The sequence below is a fragment of the Sciurus carolinensis genome, chromosome 3 (assembly GCF_902686445.1).
Source record: "Sciurus carolinensis chromosome 3, mSciCar1.2, whole genome shotgun sequence".
Classification (NCBI taxonomy): Eukaryota; Metazoa; Chordata; class Mammalia; order Rodentia; family Sciuridae; genus Sciurus; species Sciurus carolinensis.
In genome coordinates, this window is record NC_062215.1 from 31,809,499 (window position 1) to 31,828,421 (window position 18,923).

At 44.4% G+C, this 18,923-nt stretch overlaps 1 protein-coding gene across 1 annotated transcript in view; it reads left to right on the forward strand.

Moving 5' to 3' along the window:
• The window catches only part of Scpep1 (serine carboxypeptidase 1), a 30,371-nt gene that overhangs the window by 8,883 nt on the left and 2,565 nt on the right, over nt 1-18,923 (forward strand). The window contains exons 5-12 of the mRNA XM_047547340.1: nt 434-508; nt 6,254-6,326; nt 10,978-11,015; nt 11,613-11,741; nt 12,539-12,632; nt 13,752-13,865; nt 16,035-16,172; nt 17,161-17,324. Coding sequence (XP_047403296.1) covers nt 434-508; nt 6,254-6,326; nt 10,978-11,015; nt 11,613-11,741; nt 12,539-12,632; nt 13,752-13,865; nt 16,035-16,172; nt 17,161-17,324 — 825 coding nt within the window. The remainder of the gene's footprint in view (nt 1-433; nt 509-6,253; nt 6,327-10,977; nt 11,016-11,612; nt 11,742-12,538; nt 12,633-13,751; nt 13,866-16,034; nt 16,173-17,160; nt 17,325-18,923) is intronic.

Consider the following 18,923-nt stretch of genomic DNA (forward strand, 5'->3'; position numbering starts at 1 on the left):
AAGACCTAGGAGCAGCTAAGTAAAGGGCTATCAGTCACAACAGGAGGTCCATCAGAATAACTGTAAGCTTTTTAAGAGTTTAGTGCCCTGCTGATTTTAGACAAACCCTTTTTGCTCCTAAGGGTGGGTTGTGGGCTTTTGTTTCTGTCATTTCGAAAGGTCTTTAGTGTGAAAGAATGGAATCAATATTCTTTTTTTTCCTGTGCTGGAGATTGAACCCAGGACCTTGTGTTTGCAAGGCAAGCACTCTACCAACTGAGTTATATCCCAGCCCTGGAGTCAATATTCTAATCAGACAAAATAACCAGATGTGGAGAGAAGGACACAAGCAGATTTGTTTTGTCTAGACGTTACAAGCAATAAAAATTTTAAATTAATTTGTGCAACTTAATAACAGGATATTTAATTCTTTAAAAATTCCTTTTCTTGCTAGACGGTTCCATTCTACATTTTCTCAGAGTCCTATGGAGGAAAAATGGCGGCTGGCATTGGTCTAGAGCTTTATAAGGTAATAAGGAAGGTTTTGTTCTTGTCATTACGGTTTTGGAAAGAACATTATGTTTCTTTTTAATATGATATTGAATACACTTTGAATGGGGTCTTATATATGCAGAGTGAAATGAAGTCTGTAATAATATCTATGAAAGACTTTAAAAAGAACAGTGAAGGGCTAGGGAGATAGCTCAGTCGGTAGAGTGCTTGCCTCTCAAGCACAAGGCCCTGGGTTCGATCCCCAGCACCACAAAAAAAAAAAAAAAAACAGTGAAGGTCATTTGTCTACATACTGAGTAAATTGGTGGAACTGACAGTGGCAAATAGATAAAATACAACATGATAAAGATTCAGAAACAGATTATATGATGTGTATGTGTGTGCACGTGTGCATGTTTATGTGGACCACATGTGTAGGAACCATCCATAAACAATAAGATGGCATTTCAAATTATTGGGAACAGAGAGAATATTCAATAAAGGGTATAGAGACAAATGACTGTCACTTTGGAAGATAACCAAGTTAGATTCTTACTTTGTATAAATTTTAACATTAATTCTAGATAGATTAAAAATCTAAACATGCATGTTAAAACACAAAACAGTTGGAAACATAAAACTATAAGGGAGTATGAAAACAGAAAGTTTTATAGTTTTGAGTAGGACAAGCTTTCCTTTGTGTTATAAAATACCTAGCTGGGTAGAGTGTAGCATACCTGTAAATCCCAGCTATGCTGGAGGCTGAGGCAGGAGGATTGCAAGTGAGAGGCCAACCTCAGCAATTTGGCAGGACCCTGTCTCAAAGAATAGAAAGAGCTGGTGTTAAAATGCCCCTGAATTCAGTCCCCAGTACCAAAACAAAAACAAAAACAAAAAAACCCAATAAGACACTCAGAAGCCAAATAGGAAAAGTTTCACTGTTATGCTACATATAAATTTAAAACTTCTTAGAGTCTCATAGGCAATTAAACATCCACAGAAACATGTGTTTGTGTATATGTATGTGTGTATACATACACGTGCATACATATACAAGCACATAAATATGTACATATAGACAAATACATACTTATACAAATATAACAGAAAAAAAGGTAGTCCTATCAATATATCAATACATCTATTTTAAAAAGACAATATTTTATTAGAATCATGGGCAAAGGATATGGACAAGCAAACATGAAAAATCTTCAACTCTTAATAGTAAGCCAAGTTCGGGAAATTTGCAATTCTTTTTTTGTTTTGTTTTGTTTTTTTGCGGTGCTGGGGATTTGAACCCAGGACCTTGTGCTTGTGAGGCAAGCACTCTACCAACTGAGCTATATCCCCAGCGAAATTTGCAATTCTTTAAAAGGTTGGTAGCATCCAGTTTGGGTGAGAAGTTAGAGAAATAAGTGCTCTCATGTGCTTTGGGAATGGAAATTGGTCTTTTTTTTTTTGGCAAGTCATTGAGAAAGAGCAATTTAGCAGTATGTATCAAGTTTGAACATGTTATGTGTCCATTCACCCAATAATTTCCCTGTCCTTTGGAAATGTTTACATATTTATATGTCACTGTCAGAGGATATTTATTATGCCATTGTTTATGATGTCCACAAACTGAAAACAACTCAGTGGCTGTCTGTGGAGAGTTGCTCAGATGAAGTGATGGGACACTTTGCAGTCCTGAAGAGGAGAGATCTGCACAAGCCGAGGCTGAGGTGTCACCCTTTGCTTAAGTTGCAGGGAAGCTGTAGAATAATTTAAGATACCTTACTGGTAAATGAAGACACACATCTATTATATATGGTTTATTATAAATGCTATATATTTACATGCTTGTGAAGGCAAAGACGGGTCAGGAGGACACATAAATTACCCAGTTAATTGGTGTGAGGGCACAGTTAGAGCAAAGTAAAAGCGTCACATTTTCTTCTGACTTCTGTTTAAATTTTGTAACAGTGAGCTTATATGAGTGTTTTTTAAAAAAAGATTTATTAATTATTTAAAGAAAATAATCCCATCGAAGCAGTATATTATAGAAAATAAGATCCAAGACTGGGGGATAGCCCAGTGGTAGAGCAAGGTCTTAATATGCGCAAGGACCGAGTTTGATTCCTAGTACCACTGAGAGAGACATACAGGGAGCAGGGAGGAAGGGAGATTGGACACACAACAAGCACAAATTAAAAATGAAAGCCCGTAATCCCAGTGGCTCAGGAGGCTGAGGCAGGAAGATCGCAAGTTCAAGGTCAGCCTCAGCAACTTAGGCCCTCAGCAACTTAGGAAGACACTGTCTCAAAATAAAAATTAAAAATAAAGGCATGGATGTGACTCAGTGGTTACGCATCCCTGTTTTTAATCCCTGGGATAAAAAAAAAAAACAAAACAAGCTTCACTTTCCTACCTGTAGTTAACACCTTAGTGTATGAATTTCTAATTTAATTTTTTTTTTTTTTTTTTTTTTTTTTTTTTTTTTTTTTGGTACCAGGGATTGGCACTGAACCACTGACCTACATCCCCAGCCCTGTTTTCGTATTTTATTTAGAGACAGGGTCTCACTGAGTTCCTTATTAGCACCTCGCCGTTGCTGAGGCTGGCTTTGAACTCATGATCCTCCTGCCTCAGCCTCTGGAGCCGCTGGGATTACAGACATGCACCACAGCGCCCAGCTGGCTTTCTAAATATTTTTCTGTATATATGAAAAAAATTTTTAACCAAAATAAGATCTTTTTTTTTTTTTGCAGTGCTGGGGGTTGAACCCCAGGGCCTTGTGCTTGCGAGGCAGGTACTCTACCAACTGAGCTATATCCCCAGCCCAAAATAAGATCATTTTAAACACTGTCCTCAGTCTGCTCTCTTCAGTCAGTAGCCCTTGCCTTTCCATTTCAATTTTCATCTCAGATATTCAGACTTCGTTAGCTGGTCCTGACAGGTCCTTTGTAGCTGCTTTGTCTAAGCCAGTATTCAGTCCAGACGCATGAGTTACATCTGGCTGTGATGTCCCTGAGGACTGTTTTCCTCTAGCGCAGTCCCCATCTTCATGACCAGGATGTGTTGAAGAGACCAGAACATTGGTCTTACAGAATGTCACATTTCTTGGCTTTGTCTGGTAATTTCTTTGTGGTATTATTTAACTTACTTCTCTATTCACTGTAGTTCTTCCAAAACTGGAAGTTATATCTAAAGGCTTGATGCATTCAAGGTAAACATTTTACTTATTGTTTTATTTTTTATTTTTTATCTTTTAAAAATTTTTTTTAGATGTTGATAGATCTTTATTTTATTCATTTATTTGCATGTGGTGCTGAGAATTGAACCCAGTGCCTCACACACGCTAGGCAAGTGCCCTACCACTGAGCCACAACCCCAGCCCAAGGTAAACATTTTAAACAGAAAATATTAAAGGTCAGATTTCAATAAACTATGACCCACAGGTCGAATCTGGCCCACAACCTGTTTTCATATGACCCAGGAGCTAAGAACGACTTTTCCATTTGTAGGTGGTCAGGGGATCAAAGGAAGAATAGTATTTCATGACACATGAAAATTATATAAAACTCAAATTTCAGGGTCTATAAATAAAGTTCTGCTAGAATACTCAGTTGTTTACATGTTGGCCTGTGTCTGCATTAGCACCACTGTGGCAGAGCTGAGTCATTATAATATAGGCTATTAGGTCCACAAAGCCTAAAATATTTAATATTTGGTCCTTATTGAAAAAATCACTGACCTCTGCCATAGGTGATGCGCATTTGTTTTGCATCAAACCAGAAAGCACATAATATCTCCATCTGTTTGGATCTTCCCGTGGAACCCTCTCAGCCACCCCCAGCAACGGAGGGTGATGGGAGTAGGGTCGTTTCTGCTCTCTTTGGTTGTCCAACTCCTCCTCCATTTCTCACCTAATGGTTTTACCATCAGTTTGTAATTCTCATCCAAACTGGTCATTTCATTAGAAGTTTCCAAGTGTGGACTTTATCCTACTCTCCTTTGGTTCCTTTTTCTACAAGGCTGACTTCCCTTACTAGCTGGGACCATTTAATTTACTCAAATGAGTTTCTCCTGGAAAAGTCAAATAAATACATAATTCCTTCTCTTTTCAAAGTCAGGCTATTCATTGTGTTCTTGTTTTGTTTTATTTTTGTTTATTCATTTAGATGATGGTGCTGGGGATTGAACCCAGGGCTTCCTGCATACCAAGCAACCGCTGTCCTATTGAACTTTATCCCCAGCCCTATTTTCTTATTTTAGATCTTTTACTAGCTCTTTTTCCCCTTTTTTCTTTCTTTTCTTTTCTTTTCTTTTTTTTTCTGGTACTGGTGATTGAGGCCAGGGGTTCCTTTTCACTGAGGTGTCTCCCCAGCCCCTTTTACTTATTTTGAGACAGGGTCTCAGTAAATTGCTGAGGCTGGCCTCAAACTCTTGATCCTCTTGCCTTAACTTCCTCAGTCATTGGGATTACAGGTAGATGTGCACCACCACGCCTGGCTAGATCTTTGAGTCACTTATATTCGCGTAATTAAAAATTTCAAAGGGGCTGAGGAGATAGCTCAGTTGGTAGAGTGCTTGCCTTGCAAGCACAAGGCCCTGGGTTCGATCCCCAGCACCAAAAATAAAATAAAATAAAATAAAATAAAAAAATTTCAAAACATATAAAAAGGATGTGATTTAAGCTCTCAGTCTTGCCTTTGTCCCTGTCCCCTAGTGCACTTGTGTTATGAAGCTGCTTCTGAATCTTTCCAGCCTTGCTGCATGACTGTGTAGACTAATTTACATAAATTTACATATATTCTTTTCCCCATTTTTATGTAATACACACCATTCTGTATTTCTCTTTTTTAAATATTTTTTTTAGTTCTCGATGGACCTTTATTTGTGTACTTATATGCAGTGCTGAGAATTGAACCCAGTGCCTCACACATGCTAGGCAAATGCTCTACCACTGAGCCACAACCACAGCCCTGTATTTCTCTCTCTTTTTTTTTTTTTTGCGGTGCTGGGGATCAAACCCAGGGCCTTGTGCTTGCAAGGCAAGAACTCTACCGACTGAGCTATCTCCCCAGCCATGTATTTCTCTTTTTTAAAAACATTAACAACATATATACTTTCATATCAATTCATAAAGAGCCTTACCATTTTTTTTTTAAAGATTTGTTATACACCATAGAAGTGACCAGAATTCATGTAGCCCATCTTACTGATAATTTTCTTTTTTTTTTTTTTTTGGTGGTGCTGGGAATTGAACCCAGGTCCTATGTGCTTGCAAGGCAAGCACTCTACCAACTGAGCTATCTCCTCAGCCCTAAATATTTAGGTTGTTTCCAGTTTCCTGCTAGTGGACAGACTCATATTCTTTAAACAAATAAATGAAGCAGAGGTTCAAGTTTTCTTGTCCTAAGGCATCCATTGCACCGTCAGGGCCTCCAGCCTTTCAGTGACTGCTACTTGGCTTCCAAGCACACTGGCAGAATCACAGACCTCAAGGGGAGGGGTGACCATGTTCCTGCCAGAGACACTAGGGACAGATCCCGCTCACATCCTTTCGACACCCTGTGACAAGAGAGAGAGAAGCCAGGCACTTCCTCCTCATTTTGCCAATGCCTCAGGAGAGCTCCCCTGCTCTTTGGTGGGGTCTGGGTCTTCTAATGCCCAGAGAATCTCAAAAAGGATGGGCAGAAGTTCTCTGTGCTCAGGAAAGGCAGTGGATGAGCCTGCCTCTTTGAGCAAGGGCCGGAGGCCCCTGGTCCCTTGCGAGGATGTTTCTCGGCTTCTCTTTCAGGCTGTTCAGCAAGGGACCATCAAGTGCAACTTTTCTGGGGTTGTTTTGGGTGATTCCTGGATCTCCCCTGTTGGTAAGTAGAGAATTTTTAGTACATTTCTTTACTTCTCTTGGTCCCATCCCTTGCTGAGACTTTGGGCTGTGTCGTCCAGATGGAAGAACAAGGCAGCAGAGTTTTCTGGGTCCGTGGAGAACTCAGCACAGAAAGTGTCTGCCCCAGGAACGTTCAGGAAATGTGGGGTGAGACTGCATTGACAGAGCCCCTACCACTGGACTGAGTTGTTACTGATTCTTGCAACAAAGGAATTGAATTTTACAGTTGGAGATATTCCAAAGATTCAGAGAGGTGGTGGAATATACCCTCTGGCGCTTAGAGTGAGTTATTAGTAAGGATTCAGAGGCAGGTCTGTGTGACTCAGCAAGAGGGCGAATCTCTGTTGGGAGCTTGTTCCCTCCACCACCCTGATGCTGGCCTGAGTACTCACGGTGATGTTTCCGTCCCTTGATAGTGTCGATGGCAAGATAAGGTGATCATCAGGTCTTACAACTCAGGCACCCGGTTTCATAACTGAGCATCCTTGTTGGGAGCAACAGCAGGAGTTGTTTATGGCACAGAAGTCCGGGGTGTGTCTTCAGTTGTCAGAAGTGATCATCTTATGGGGTTAACTGCCCCAGGGTTTCTCAGCCTCAGCACTGTTGACCATTTGGGGTCACATGATTTTTTTGTTGAGAGGACCTGTCCTGTGCATTGTAGGATATTTATCAGCAGCAGGCCTGGCCTCTGCTCATTAGATGCCATTAGCACCACCTCAGTGTGACAACCCCAAAATATCTTCAGCCGGATATGGTGGCGCACACCCATAATCCCAGCAGCTTGGGAGGCTGAGGCTGGAGGATCGAGAATTCAAAGCCAGCCTCAGCATCTTAGCGAGACCCTCAGCAACTTAGCAAGAACCTGTCTCTAAATAAAATATATAAAGGGCTGGGGATGTGGCTCAGAGGTTCAGCACTCATGAGTTCAATCCCCAGGATCCATCCCTCCGCCCCTGCCAAAAAAAATTGCCAGATGTTACTGAATGTCCCAGAGGGGACAAAATCATTGCTGATTGGAAAATACTATTCTAAATTAACCCATGGTGACTTTTTACAGGCAAACCAAACTTTAGAGTTAGAAATCAGAAGAGGTCTCTTGCCTCTGAAAGAGTGTTGGGACAAGCTGAGAAGGGACACAAGGGAACTTACTCGGCTGTCAGAGACCTATTTCGATGGGGGGGGTGGTTATGTGATCAAAACTCTGAGCAGTACATTTTTGCTTTATAATACGTGATTATGGCTCAGTTTTTAAAAATAACAGTTTACTAACGGTAGTATTTTTCCCCTAAAAAGAGAATTGGGCTTGTTTCAGAGCCACATCCCCGGATGGACTGGGGAGGTTCTATGCTCCTGGGAATGGTTATTTCCTGCCGTCATGCTTGGCCTCTCCAGGGTAGGACCGAAATTGCATAAAATCAAGTTGGGTTGAAAAGGAAAGCCGCTGATTGCTTTTTCCTGGCAGAGGGACCTCATAGGACTTCACGGAACTGCAGAAGCCTTGGTCAGAGGCGCAAGGGCCAGCAGGCCTCTTGTCAGACCCTGCTGTCTAGGTCATGTCAGTGGTAAGACAAGGCGATGATCAGGTCTGATGCAGCAGAGGACTGTGGTTTCATAACTGAGCATCCTTGTTGGGAGCACAGATGAGAGTGATTTGTGACTCAGAATTACAGTGCTGGCCTTCACACTTCCTCATGGGGTCTAATCACAGCACTAAATGCACGTGCTAATTGCATTTAATCATTACAAAACCTCCACAGGATGAGTGCTGCTATTCTCCTAATTCTGTATGTGATGAAACAGAGACTCAGAGAGGTTAAGTAACTTTCTTAAAGCTACACAGCTTAAGTGTTAGAGCTAGGATTCAAACCCAGGCAGCAGGGGCTGGAATCCCTGCACTTAACCACTATGCTGCATTACCTCACCAGACCAGGAAGTGTAGCCTCATGGCTTTCTAAAGACTGTTCATTCTTTTCAGAATCTGCCTTTTCTCCTTGCCACAATGACCCATTTCCCTTTATGAATCTGCCTGTCTGGATCTTTTTTCCCATACTTTGTATTGGTACATTATAATTGTTCATAATAGTGGAATTCACTGTTATATATCCACACATGCACACAATAATCTACTTTGATCAGTTGCCTGTCCGGATCTTAATCTGCCCATCCATAGGTACTTTAGTATCACTCCCCGCTCCCCAAAGCATTCCTATTTGAGATGGAAGTACTGTTAATATCCATGAACAACTTTTTCTTGACTTGCTAGAAGGGGACGTTATCAAAAGAATTCCAACTATGTGGTATTACACTCAGGTAGGTGATAGTCACAGTGAATGTCCTGCAGTGTTGCTTCCCCAAAATGGAGCTGAGTCCTCTGCCACACATCCGGAAGCAAGACGGCACAGTTCTCTGAAGGGGCTTCCGTCTGACTGAGGAGCCTGGCTGCCAGACTCTGACGTTCTCGTGCTGGAAGACTGAGGAGCAGACAATGTTCAGAGTTTAGACTCTTGCAGTTTTTTCAGCTCCAAATTACTGAAGTCAGACCCACACATTCACTGACTTCTTCACAGAAATCCCTGTTTAAAGACACACACACACCAGCCAGGTGCAGTGGCTCACACCTGTCATCTCAGCAACTCACGAGTCTGAGGCAGGAGGATGACGAGTTCAAGGCCAGCCTCAGCAACTTAGACCTTTTCTCAAAATAGAAAATAAAAAGGGATGGGGATGTGCCTCAGTGGTAGAACGCCCCTGGGTTCAATCCCCAGTACCAAAAAGGAAAAAAAAAGACATGGCTCTTGGCCATCGTTGTGGACCACACAGCTACACGGCATTTCCGGCTTTACAGGAAGTTCCGGGCAGTGCAGGTCTACATCAGAGGTTGGCAAACTGCGACCCTGACGCCTACATAAGTAATTCTTTTAATGGGAACACAACCACGCTGTTCATTTACATGTTGTGTGGCTGGTTGGAGTTTGCACGGACAGAGCCGAGTAATTGCAACAGAGATCAGCTAGCCTGTGAACCCAGGTTATTTACCATCTTTCCCCTTACAGAAAACTTGCCAGCCCCTGATCTAGATCAAGCAGAAAATGAGATGCACTAGAGAATCATAAATGATTTGGTATTTCAAGAAACTAAGGCTCAAGTTGAAGGTTAAATTGGAGTGTTGAATGTTAGCTAGGTCACACAGGACCTGCTATACCCTGGTAGGCCTTCTCAGGGAGAACACTGAATACCTGTCCAAGGAAGTGCTATACACAGAACTCTGTGGTCATACAAGTTTTTTTTTTTTTTTTTTTAACTTTTGGTTTTTTTTTTTTTTTTTTTTTTTTAGTTGTAGATGGACACAGTACCTTTATTTTATTTATTTATTTTTATGTGGTGCTGAGGATCGAACCCAGTGCCTCACATGTGCTAGATAAGCACTCTACCACTGAGCCACGACCCCAGTCCATCATATAAGTTTTGAAAGTGCTAAACACTGGCTCCACCTCCTTGGAGTCTACAAAGTTCAACAGTAAAGAAATATGTTCCATTTTGTATAACCCAAAAGGTTGGGTTTTTTCGTTTGTTTCTTTTTGTTTGTTCACTGTGGTGCTGAGACTCAAATCCAGGGCCTCATGCATGCAAACACTCTACCTTTGAGCTATATCCCTAGCTATATCAGCTAGCTCCTGCAAATGTTTTTAATGAGACATTATTCTTTTCTTTTTTTGTTGTTGCTGGGGTTGAACCCAGGGGTACTTAACGACAGCCACATCCTCAGAACTTTTTTAATATTTTATTTAGAGACAGGTTCTTGCTCATTTGCTGAGGTTGGCCTCGAACTCTTGATCCTCCTGCCTCAGCCTCCCGAGCTACTAGGATTGCAGGCATGCGCCACTGCGCCCTGCTGAGAAACTTCTTTTCCTGCTGCCTATGTTAAAATCCTGGAGAACTGAGGTTCTTTGGGAACTTGGCCTTAGGGAGGCATGGAAGGCTTCTAAGCAAAGCAGTGACATTCTGAAATGTGCATTATGTGTTGATGTCCTTGATTCTTTTGACATCTCTCCAGGGCACTCCTCTTACCTCGAGATCAGGGAACTGCCAGCCTGGCTAGGCCAGCTCACTGTGCTCTTTGCGGGCAGGGATCATCTTGCTCCTGTTTGTCTCCTTGAGCCGTTTGCTGCCCTCATATCCTTGGTCCCTTCTGAGTATGGCTGTGGGATAGAACTGAAAATCGGCTGGAGAGCCACGGACAGTTGAGTCATAAGCTAGAGTCTCTCAGCTGGAGGAGCAAACATGCAGAGCACAGATGTGAGGGTGGGAGAATATTCTCAGCTGTCAAAAAGCCTAGAAGACTGCAGATCAGAGCCTGCACTGCTCACCTCCGCCTGCCTGGGAGGATGCACCGCTGGTGTGACTCACTGGCTGGGCCAGTATCAGGTCAGATCAACGTGCCATTAGTCCTGAGAGTCGGCTTCACCCCACCAAAGCCTCCTCCCATCTCCTCTGTGGGCGAGGGAGCTCAGCTGCCTTCAAAGCCAAAGCCACTGAACTTCTTGCACCTGTGTTTGGAGGAAAGCCAACGAGGCATTTCTTTGGGAAGATAGCCACTCCCCACTTAATTTGTACCTCTGTCATTTCCTTAGATTCAGTGCTGTCGTGGGGACCTTACCTGTACAGCATGGTGAGTAAGTGGGTTCACACCTTCACACCCTCTGTGGGAAACAGCCCCGCAGACCTCCCCATCCTGACCTCCTGTCCCCAGGAAGCTGAAGCTAGATGAGTCTGCACAGATGGTTGATAGTGCTCCTTAGGGAATTAGTCCAAATTAAAATTGGAGACTCTATGCAACCGCCAACCTTGGGGAGAAATTCAAAGAAAATCAGCACACTTATTCCTTTTTTTTCCAGGTATAGGAAACATAATTTTTAGCTCCCTTTTTAGCATAAGAATTTTGAAATACACCTCAAAGTGAGAAGATCATGGTGAACACCCACCTACCCACCTTTTCGGTTCATTAACAGTCTACTGAATTCCTCATATCATCAAAAAAATGTGACTTGGACTGGGAGTGTAGCTCAGGGGTAGAGCACCCGCCTTGCATGCATAAGCCCAGGGTTTGATCCCAGGACCCGTGTGGGACTTGCGACAATACCCGTTCACATGTGAGCTCCCCTTCCGCCTTCCTCCCACCCTTTCTCCTGCCCATCCCTGGCCACTGCAATACCAGATTTCTGTTCCCAAGAAAAGGGGACCTTTTTGTTCTTGGTTTGCATTCCAGTCTCTTCTGGAAGACAAAGGTCTGGCCGAGGTATCCGATGTTGCTGAGCAAGTCCTGGATGCTGTAAATAGAGGGCACTACACGGAGGCCACCGAGCTGTGGGGGAAAGCAGAAACGGTCATTGAAAAGGTAAAATGGGGGGGCGTGCTCAAGGACCAGCATGAGTTGACTTTTGTCCATGAGTGCAGGACTCAGGGTTGGTATTGTCAGGATTGGGGTGGGGTCTACCCACAAAGCTTGAAATAATTATATGCAAAATGATAAACCTGACAGATCTGAACTGTGGTAATATAATGACCCCTGAAAGGATCAGAAAGTCACATATCCTTGACTGAGTGTATTCTATAAGAAAGACCGTGTCTTGCAGAGGTGAATGTATTGGTTGGAGCTATTGTCTGTTCTCTCTCTCTTTTTTCCCCCCTTGGTACCAGGGATTGAACTCAGCAGCACTTAACCACTGAGCCACATTTCCAGCCCTTTTTATTTTTTTATTTTGAGACAGGTTCCTGCTAAGTTGCTTAGGGCCTCGATAAGTTGCTGAGGCTGGCTTTGAACTTGTGATCCTCCTGCCTCAGCCTCCTGAGTTGCTGGGATTACAGGTGTGCGCCTCTGCACCCGGCTTATTGGCTATTCTTATTTGGATCCTTGCCAAGCAGTATTCTGACTCCAACGAACCAGAAGGGAGGAATGCACCAGCTGCGGAGGGTCCGCAGCTGGGACACAGTCTCAGCGCACTCCTGTGGTATCTGAGATGGGCTCTGAAGTGTCGGCTGACACAGCTGCTTTCTGTACCCTCAGCTGCATTTCTTTCTGGTTCTAGTAAATTCCCCAAACTACAGCCATCCTTGGAGACTACGTGCCTTTCGTTTCTGCACCTTATGATAGAAAAGGAAAGAAAAACGGCCAAATGTACTTGTGTCTTTCAGAATGCAGATGGGGTGAACTTCTATAACATCCTAACTAAAAGTGATCCCACGTCGACCATGGAGTCAAGCCTAGAGTTCACACAGAGTCACTTAGGTGAGTGAACCTTAGTGCCATTAGTTCCTGCCTCAGTCTTTAACCAAGAAGAAACCCTTTTTTTTTTTTTTTTTTTTTTTGTCTTTTTGGTGGTGCTGGGGATTGAACCCAGGGCCTTGTGCATGCAAGGCAAGCACTCTACCAACTGAGCTATCTCCCCAGCCCCTGGAACCCATCTTTTAAAAAGCTTTAGTTTTTAAAAATATTTTTCAGATGTTGATAGACTTTTATTCTATTCATCTATTTACATGCGGTGCTGAGGAGCGAACCCAGGGCCTCACAGGTGCTAGGCAAGTGCTCTACCACTGAGCCACAACCCCAGCCCTTCCAAAGCTTTATTATCATTTATAATATTCACCCATTTTTAAGTGTACAGTGGGTTTTAGTTATTCACAGAGTCGTGTAGCCATCACCACAATCCAGTTCTAGAACATTTCTGACACCCCAAAGAGATCCCACGCTTGTGCGTACACTCCCTTCTCCTAATCCACCCAGCCCCAGGCAGCCACTCCTCTGCAGTCTGTTCCTCCGGATTTGCCTTTTCTGAACATTTTTACATAAATGGAATCAGACAATAGTCTTTTGCATCTGGCTTCTGTTGCTTAGCATATGCTTTTCGTTTTTTCTTTATCTTGCTTTTTGTGTTTTTTATTTTTAGCTGTGCCGAGCATCATATCCAGGGCCTGCTACATGCTAGGCAAGTGCTCTGCTCCTGAGCCACACTCACAGCCCCCAGGGAACCAACTTCTGTCCACCGTAGTGCCATGTCAGATCCCCAAAGAGCTGAATTCGGTGGTCTTTCTGACCCAACTTTCCTTTGGAGGCCAAAGCCTGGCATCCTCCCTCCATAAAAGGCCTGAACAGCTGTAGGATCTCACTAGATTCCTCTTCTTGGCTGATTTTCTTGGGCTGTTCTGGATAATCCCAGTGGCCCTCAGTGCACGGAATGCAGTAATCAACATGAATAGTCTCCCCTCTGTCAGCCTCTACCTGGCTCTCTTCCTCCACCCACGGTGAATCCAGGTGACACTTTTCCAGCCGAAAACTTTCCTCTAACTGCGCTGCTTCCCCTTGGTCCTGTTTCAGTCCTTTGACTCACTGCCTCCCGTTTGGTTTCAGTTCGTCTTTTTCATCGCCATGTGAGACACCTACAACGAGATACCTTAAATCAGCTTATGAATGGCCCCATCAGAAAGAAGCTCAAAATTATTCCTGATGATATCTCCTGGGGAGGTACTTACATGACCCTAGTCTGTTGAGTTGGGGGGAAGAGGATGCAACTTCAGAGGTCTGTGTTGGTACAGTGGGTTTTGTTGGTGATGGTATGTTGCAGGTAAAGCGATACTATCCACATTTTTCAGATGAGGAAGCTGATGTAGAGACAGTCAGTGACATGTCAAATTTGGTTCAAAGTCAGGGGACGGTAGGGAAGTAGGTAGAGAGAGAAATGGCCTGTGATTCGTTATGAGTCAATAATTGTGGAAGCCTGACATGGGTTCATGGGAATTGTTATACTCTTCTCTTTACCTTTGTATCAGTTTGAAATTTTCCATATTTGTGTGTGTGTGTGTGTGTGTGTATACACATACAATTTTATGTTTATGTATTTATATATTTGATTAAAAAAAAAAAAGGCATGCCCAAGGCTGCAGCTGGTCACAGGTGAGATTTCCAGACAGGGGACCTCTGAAGGATGCAGACATGCTCCTACGCTTGGTCAGGTCTTGACCAGCTCTCTTGTCAGCCTCCCCCAACAACCCGACGCTGGACGTGCTCAGCCATATACCACATTCTGGTCCTAAGGGCATAGTATGGAAATATTGGAATCTCGAGAGACCAGAGCCGTGGTGGCTTTGAGTGAGCAGCACTCAGGTTTCTGGAGGGAAAACATTCCTTGCAAGCTGAGTTGTTTTGTTTGCATCCAAGATACTCCAAGACTGTGGAGTCAGGAGGCCCCTTTCTAGGGTGGCTCCTTGGCATCTGCCAAAAAGCTGGTCTTGACCCTGGTCCTGGCTCCTCCAGGATCATGGGCCATCTTATCCCAACCTGCAAGCACCAGAAGGTTCATTCTGGACCTAGTTCTCTCATTCTCCTGGATCAAATGCAAGGATAGAATATGTTGTCAGAAGCTGCAGGGGGTGGTACCACTGCAGAGAGCTGTCATGCCTGGGAGCCACGTGGGGAATCACAGGAGACCAAGTGTGGAGCAAGCTCTCACAAGAACATCTTTTCCGCTCACCTCCCTCATTTTGTCTTCTTGATGATTTTTTCCAGCCCCACCATCTCCCTTCCCAGAGTGGCCAAATGGGCAAGATGATTATATTTTTGCAGATGATTGCCGAAAGAGGAAACAAAAACCAAACAAAACCTCTCTTTGGCTCCGTATCTGCCCATGTGTGATTAAGAAAGGACAAATTGTTCTTGGCCGATACCTGAGTCTTGAGTTGCAGTCTGTAGTGAAATTTACGTACTTAGCGTCAGCCAGGCCTAAGTTCAAGTCTTAGCTCACCACTGACAAACTATTCCACCCTGGGAATTTTCTTAGCTTCTCTGAGCCTCATTTTCTTTTTTTTTTTTTTTTTTTGGGGGGGGGGTGCTGGGGATCGAACCTAGGGCCTTGTGCTTACAAGGCAAGTACTCTACCAACTGAGCTATCTCCCCAGCCCCCTCTGAGCCTCATTTTCTTTAAGTTTTGTACAAGTTAAGGCCCCTTATCTCCCAAGGTAGTGATGAAAAACAAATGGGAAGTCATGTATAATATGCTCACTGAGCACAGTGACTGGCAGATAAATGGTGGCTTCTGCTGTTACTCTAGTCATCGAACGTGATACCGCTGCCAATGGCAGCAATCCAGCAGGATTGCCAAGCTGACCGCCTCCTCTCTGACCCAGGGCCTCTTGCTACTTCTGCTTTCCTGTGGGCCAGCTGTGAATTGGTTTAGTTCTGGGTTGGTTCACGGTAAAGTAGCCCACCTTGTTCAGAGCTTGGAACGGGGCCCTGGTGTTACTCAGCACAAAAGGAAGAATAACTTTGGCCCCAAACACCATTTATTCCCTAGGTGGACCAGCCTAGAGAGTGTTTCCTGGGCCTTTGCTTCCCTTTTCCTTAGACAAAGCCGCCTTCAGGTTTCAATGTCTTATTAAAAATGGCATCTGCTGTCATCACAAGTTCCCAAGTGATGGGATCGCGTGTGTTGTTCATGTTTCTCTTCTACTCAGTCAGCTCAGGCACTTAGTGCTGAACTGGTTGGTCCCTGTCTGTGAAGCACCTGTCCTTCAGCCTTTGCTAGGAGATGGGTGGTGGTGACTTCTAGGTGCCAGCACCATGGATGCTTGGGCTGAAAGATGCCTCTTGTTCTGGCAGATTCTGAGCTGCCACCTTTTTCTTCTTTCCCTTGTGCAGCCCAGTCTTCTAATGTCTTCCTAAACATGGAGGGGGACTTCATGAAGCCGGTCATCAGCATTGTGGATGAGTTGCTGGAAGCTGGGGTCAATGTGACTGTGTATAATGGACAACTCGATCTCATCGTGGACACCATGGGTAGGAACCCTTCGTGAGGGACACTTGGAGGCGATTTTATGGATGGAGCTAGACGGGATCAGGCCATAGACACATGAGTCTTGGGGTTGGTGACATTAGTCTCAGGAGGAAGGCCATTTCCTGCTACATCCATCCACCCCTGACCTTGGCTGTTCAAGAGAGGGAAGCTGCAAGCAGCTGTGACCCCTCGAGAACTCTGGGCCTGCTACGTTTTGAGGCCCTGGACTATGATTAAAAGAGAGGACAGTGCCTGCCTCCACCATGAAAATCAAAAACAAGACATTTTTCTGGCTACTGGATAAATGCACTACTGATTCAGGGGAAACCTTGTCTTTGCACGGCAAAGCGAATTAAAATTAAACCTAACAGCTCTCCAGACCTGCGGGCTCAGGGGAAATGGCCTGTGGGGTCCCGAGCACTGCCCTGTTGCCTTGCTGGCCAGCCTGTGCTCACTTCTGGTTTCAGCAGGACCAGGTGGAGGCTCAGAGACAGGCTCTCAGAACTGGTAGGCACAGCAAGGCCCGAGATGTGGCCGGCGTGAGTCTCCTCTTGATGCTGGCAGGATTGAGTGGCTTTTCAACTTGTAGGCAAGGACACTTAAGGACAGCTTGAAGAGCTGCAACTTTTTTCCATGAGCTGCCCAGGTGATCCTCATTTTCTCTTATTTTCTGCTACTTCTCAGTTCTCCTGACAGCCCTGTCAGCTTCCAAGGGTCCCTGGTTCCTTCCTAAAAGCAGAGGGCAGTGGGAGAGTCAGAGGCAAAAATAGCTTCACAGCTGTTAGCCTGAGTATCTCTGGGAACCTGCTAGAAATGCAGGTGCTTAGGCCCTACCCAGAACCACTGAATAACAATTTGCATTTAAACACGATCACAGTGAGTTTTATGCACATTACAGTTTGGGAACCATGAAGTTATAGGACCAAGATTTTTTACCCCCTTCTCCACCCAGCTGTTAATACCGGGCCCTTCTCTTTGTCCCTCTACCAGGTCAGGAGGCATGGGTACGGAAGCTGCAGTGGCCAGAATTGCCCAAATTCAATCAGTTGAAATGGAAGGCCCTGTACAGTAATCCTGAATCCTCTGAAACATCTGCTTTTGTCAAGTCCTACAAGAACTTGGCTTTCTACTGGATTCTACGAGCTGGTCACATGGTGAGAGTCTTAAAATCGTGCTGAAGGGCTGGGGAGATAGCTCAATTGGTAGAGTGCTTGCCCTGCAAGCACAAGGCCCTAGGTTCAATCCCCAGCACCACACACACACACACAAAAAAAATATTGTGCTGAGCTGAATTCCAACGTGATGTTCACACCTGATGTGATTAGACACAGTTGATGTGGTTAGACACAGTTCACTGAAAACATTGCATGAAATGAGCTTTGGGTTGTGTGGACAGGTGATATTTAGACTTAGGTCCCATCCCTGAGATGTCTCATTCTCTACATGCACATATTCCAAAGTCTGAAAAGATCCGAAGTCCAAATCAATTCTGTTCCCAAGCATTTCAGATAAGGTATTCTCAGCCCGTGAGAATGTTTCATTCCTTTGAGAATGAATACAAACTCATTTTAAAGAGTAAATCCTCCTGCAGTTACTTTGGGCTCTCTATCCTTTATTCTTTGGTTTAAATGAATTAGTAAAATATTTTTTTCTTAACAATTTTTCCTGGAGGAAGCAGGGAGGAATTGCCTTTCCTTGACCGTTTTCAGGGAATTGAAAGTGAAAGCCTACTTCTCTGTAAAACTGAGTCACAGAATGGAGGCCAGGAATGTCTCCAAGCAGTGGTGGCCCTGGGATTTGTTAAGAAGAGGCTTTGGGTGCAGAGATGAGCCATGTGTGTGTCACACTCCAGCACTTACAAAATTAACATACTGTTTTCCCTTAGGTTATGTGTTGATCGAGTGACTTTTCTTGAGCTAAGGGAGGTTATGGAGGCCTTAATCCTGCCCCCACTCCCTGACCCATCCACATACCTGAAAAAGAGTTAAGGAAACTTTGGCAGGAGGCACAAGGGCCCCAGAGACTTCTTTGAGCAAACATCTGGTTGTCTCCTAAGTGCTAAACTCTGTGCTATGTGGGTACTGGCAACATAGAGATGAATGGTTCCTAGTCCCTGCCCTCCAGGACTTCATGGTCTAGAGGTGCAGACAGGACAGTATTTGTGTGTATGTGTGTGATACTGGATAATGAACCCTTGGTTGCTCTACCCTGAGCTACACCTCATCCTTTTTATTTTTCATTTTGAGACAAGGTCTTACCCAGCTTGGGCTCTAATTTGCAATCTTATCTCACTCAGCCTCCTGAGTCACTGAGATATCAGACATGCCCACCACAACCAGTGCAAATAGATACTTAATAGCATGGAGTAAGTAATGCTAAAAGGGCATTGGCCCAGGGAAGGGCCCCCAGCCCAGGTGTGGGGCTGTAGAAACCTGGCCCCTCCATGTTGAGCAGGAGCGAATTAGGTAAAGAGGAGAAGCAGGAAGAGCAGTGTATACAAGTTCAAGAGGGTCCTGCAGGCAGCAAGGCCTCCAGAGGTGAGCTGGGGAGAGGTGAACTGGGAAGGGGGACACCGCACAGAGGAGTTCAGAGAGTAAGAGGTCATGGAGGGGGTTTAAGCAGCAGAGTGCAATTGTCAGATTTGTCTAAGAAATCATCTTCTCAGCAGAGGGCATAGGGAAAGACTGAAGCAGACGATCTATGAGGGAGAAAAATCAATGAACTTGCTAACACAGAAGAAGGGAGCATCGGCA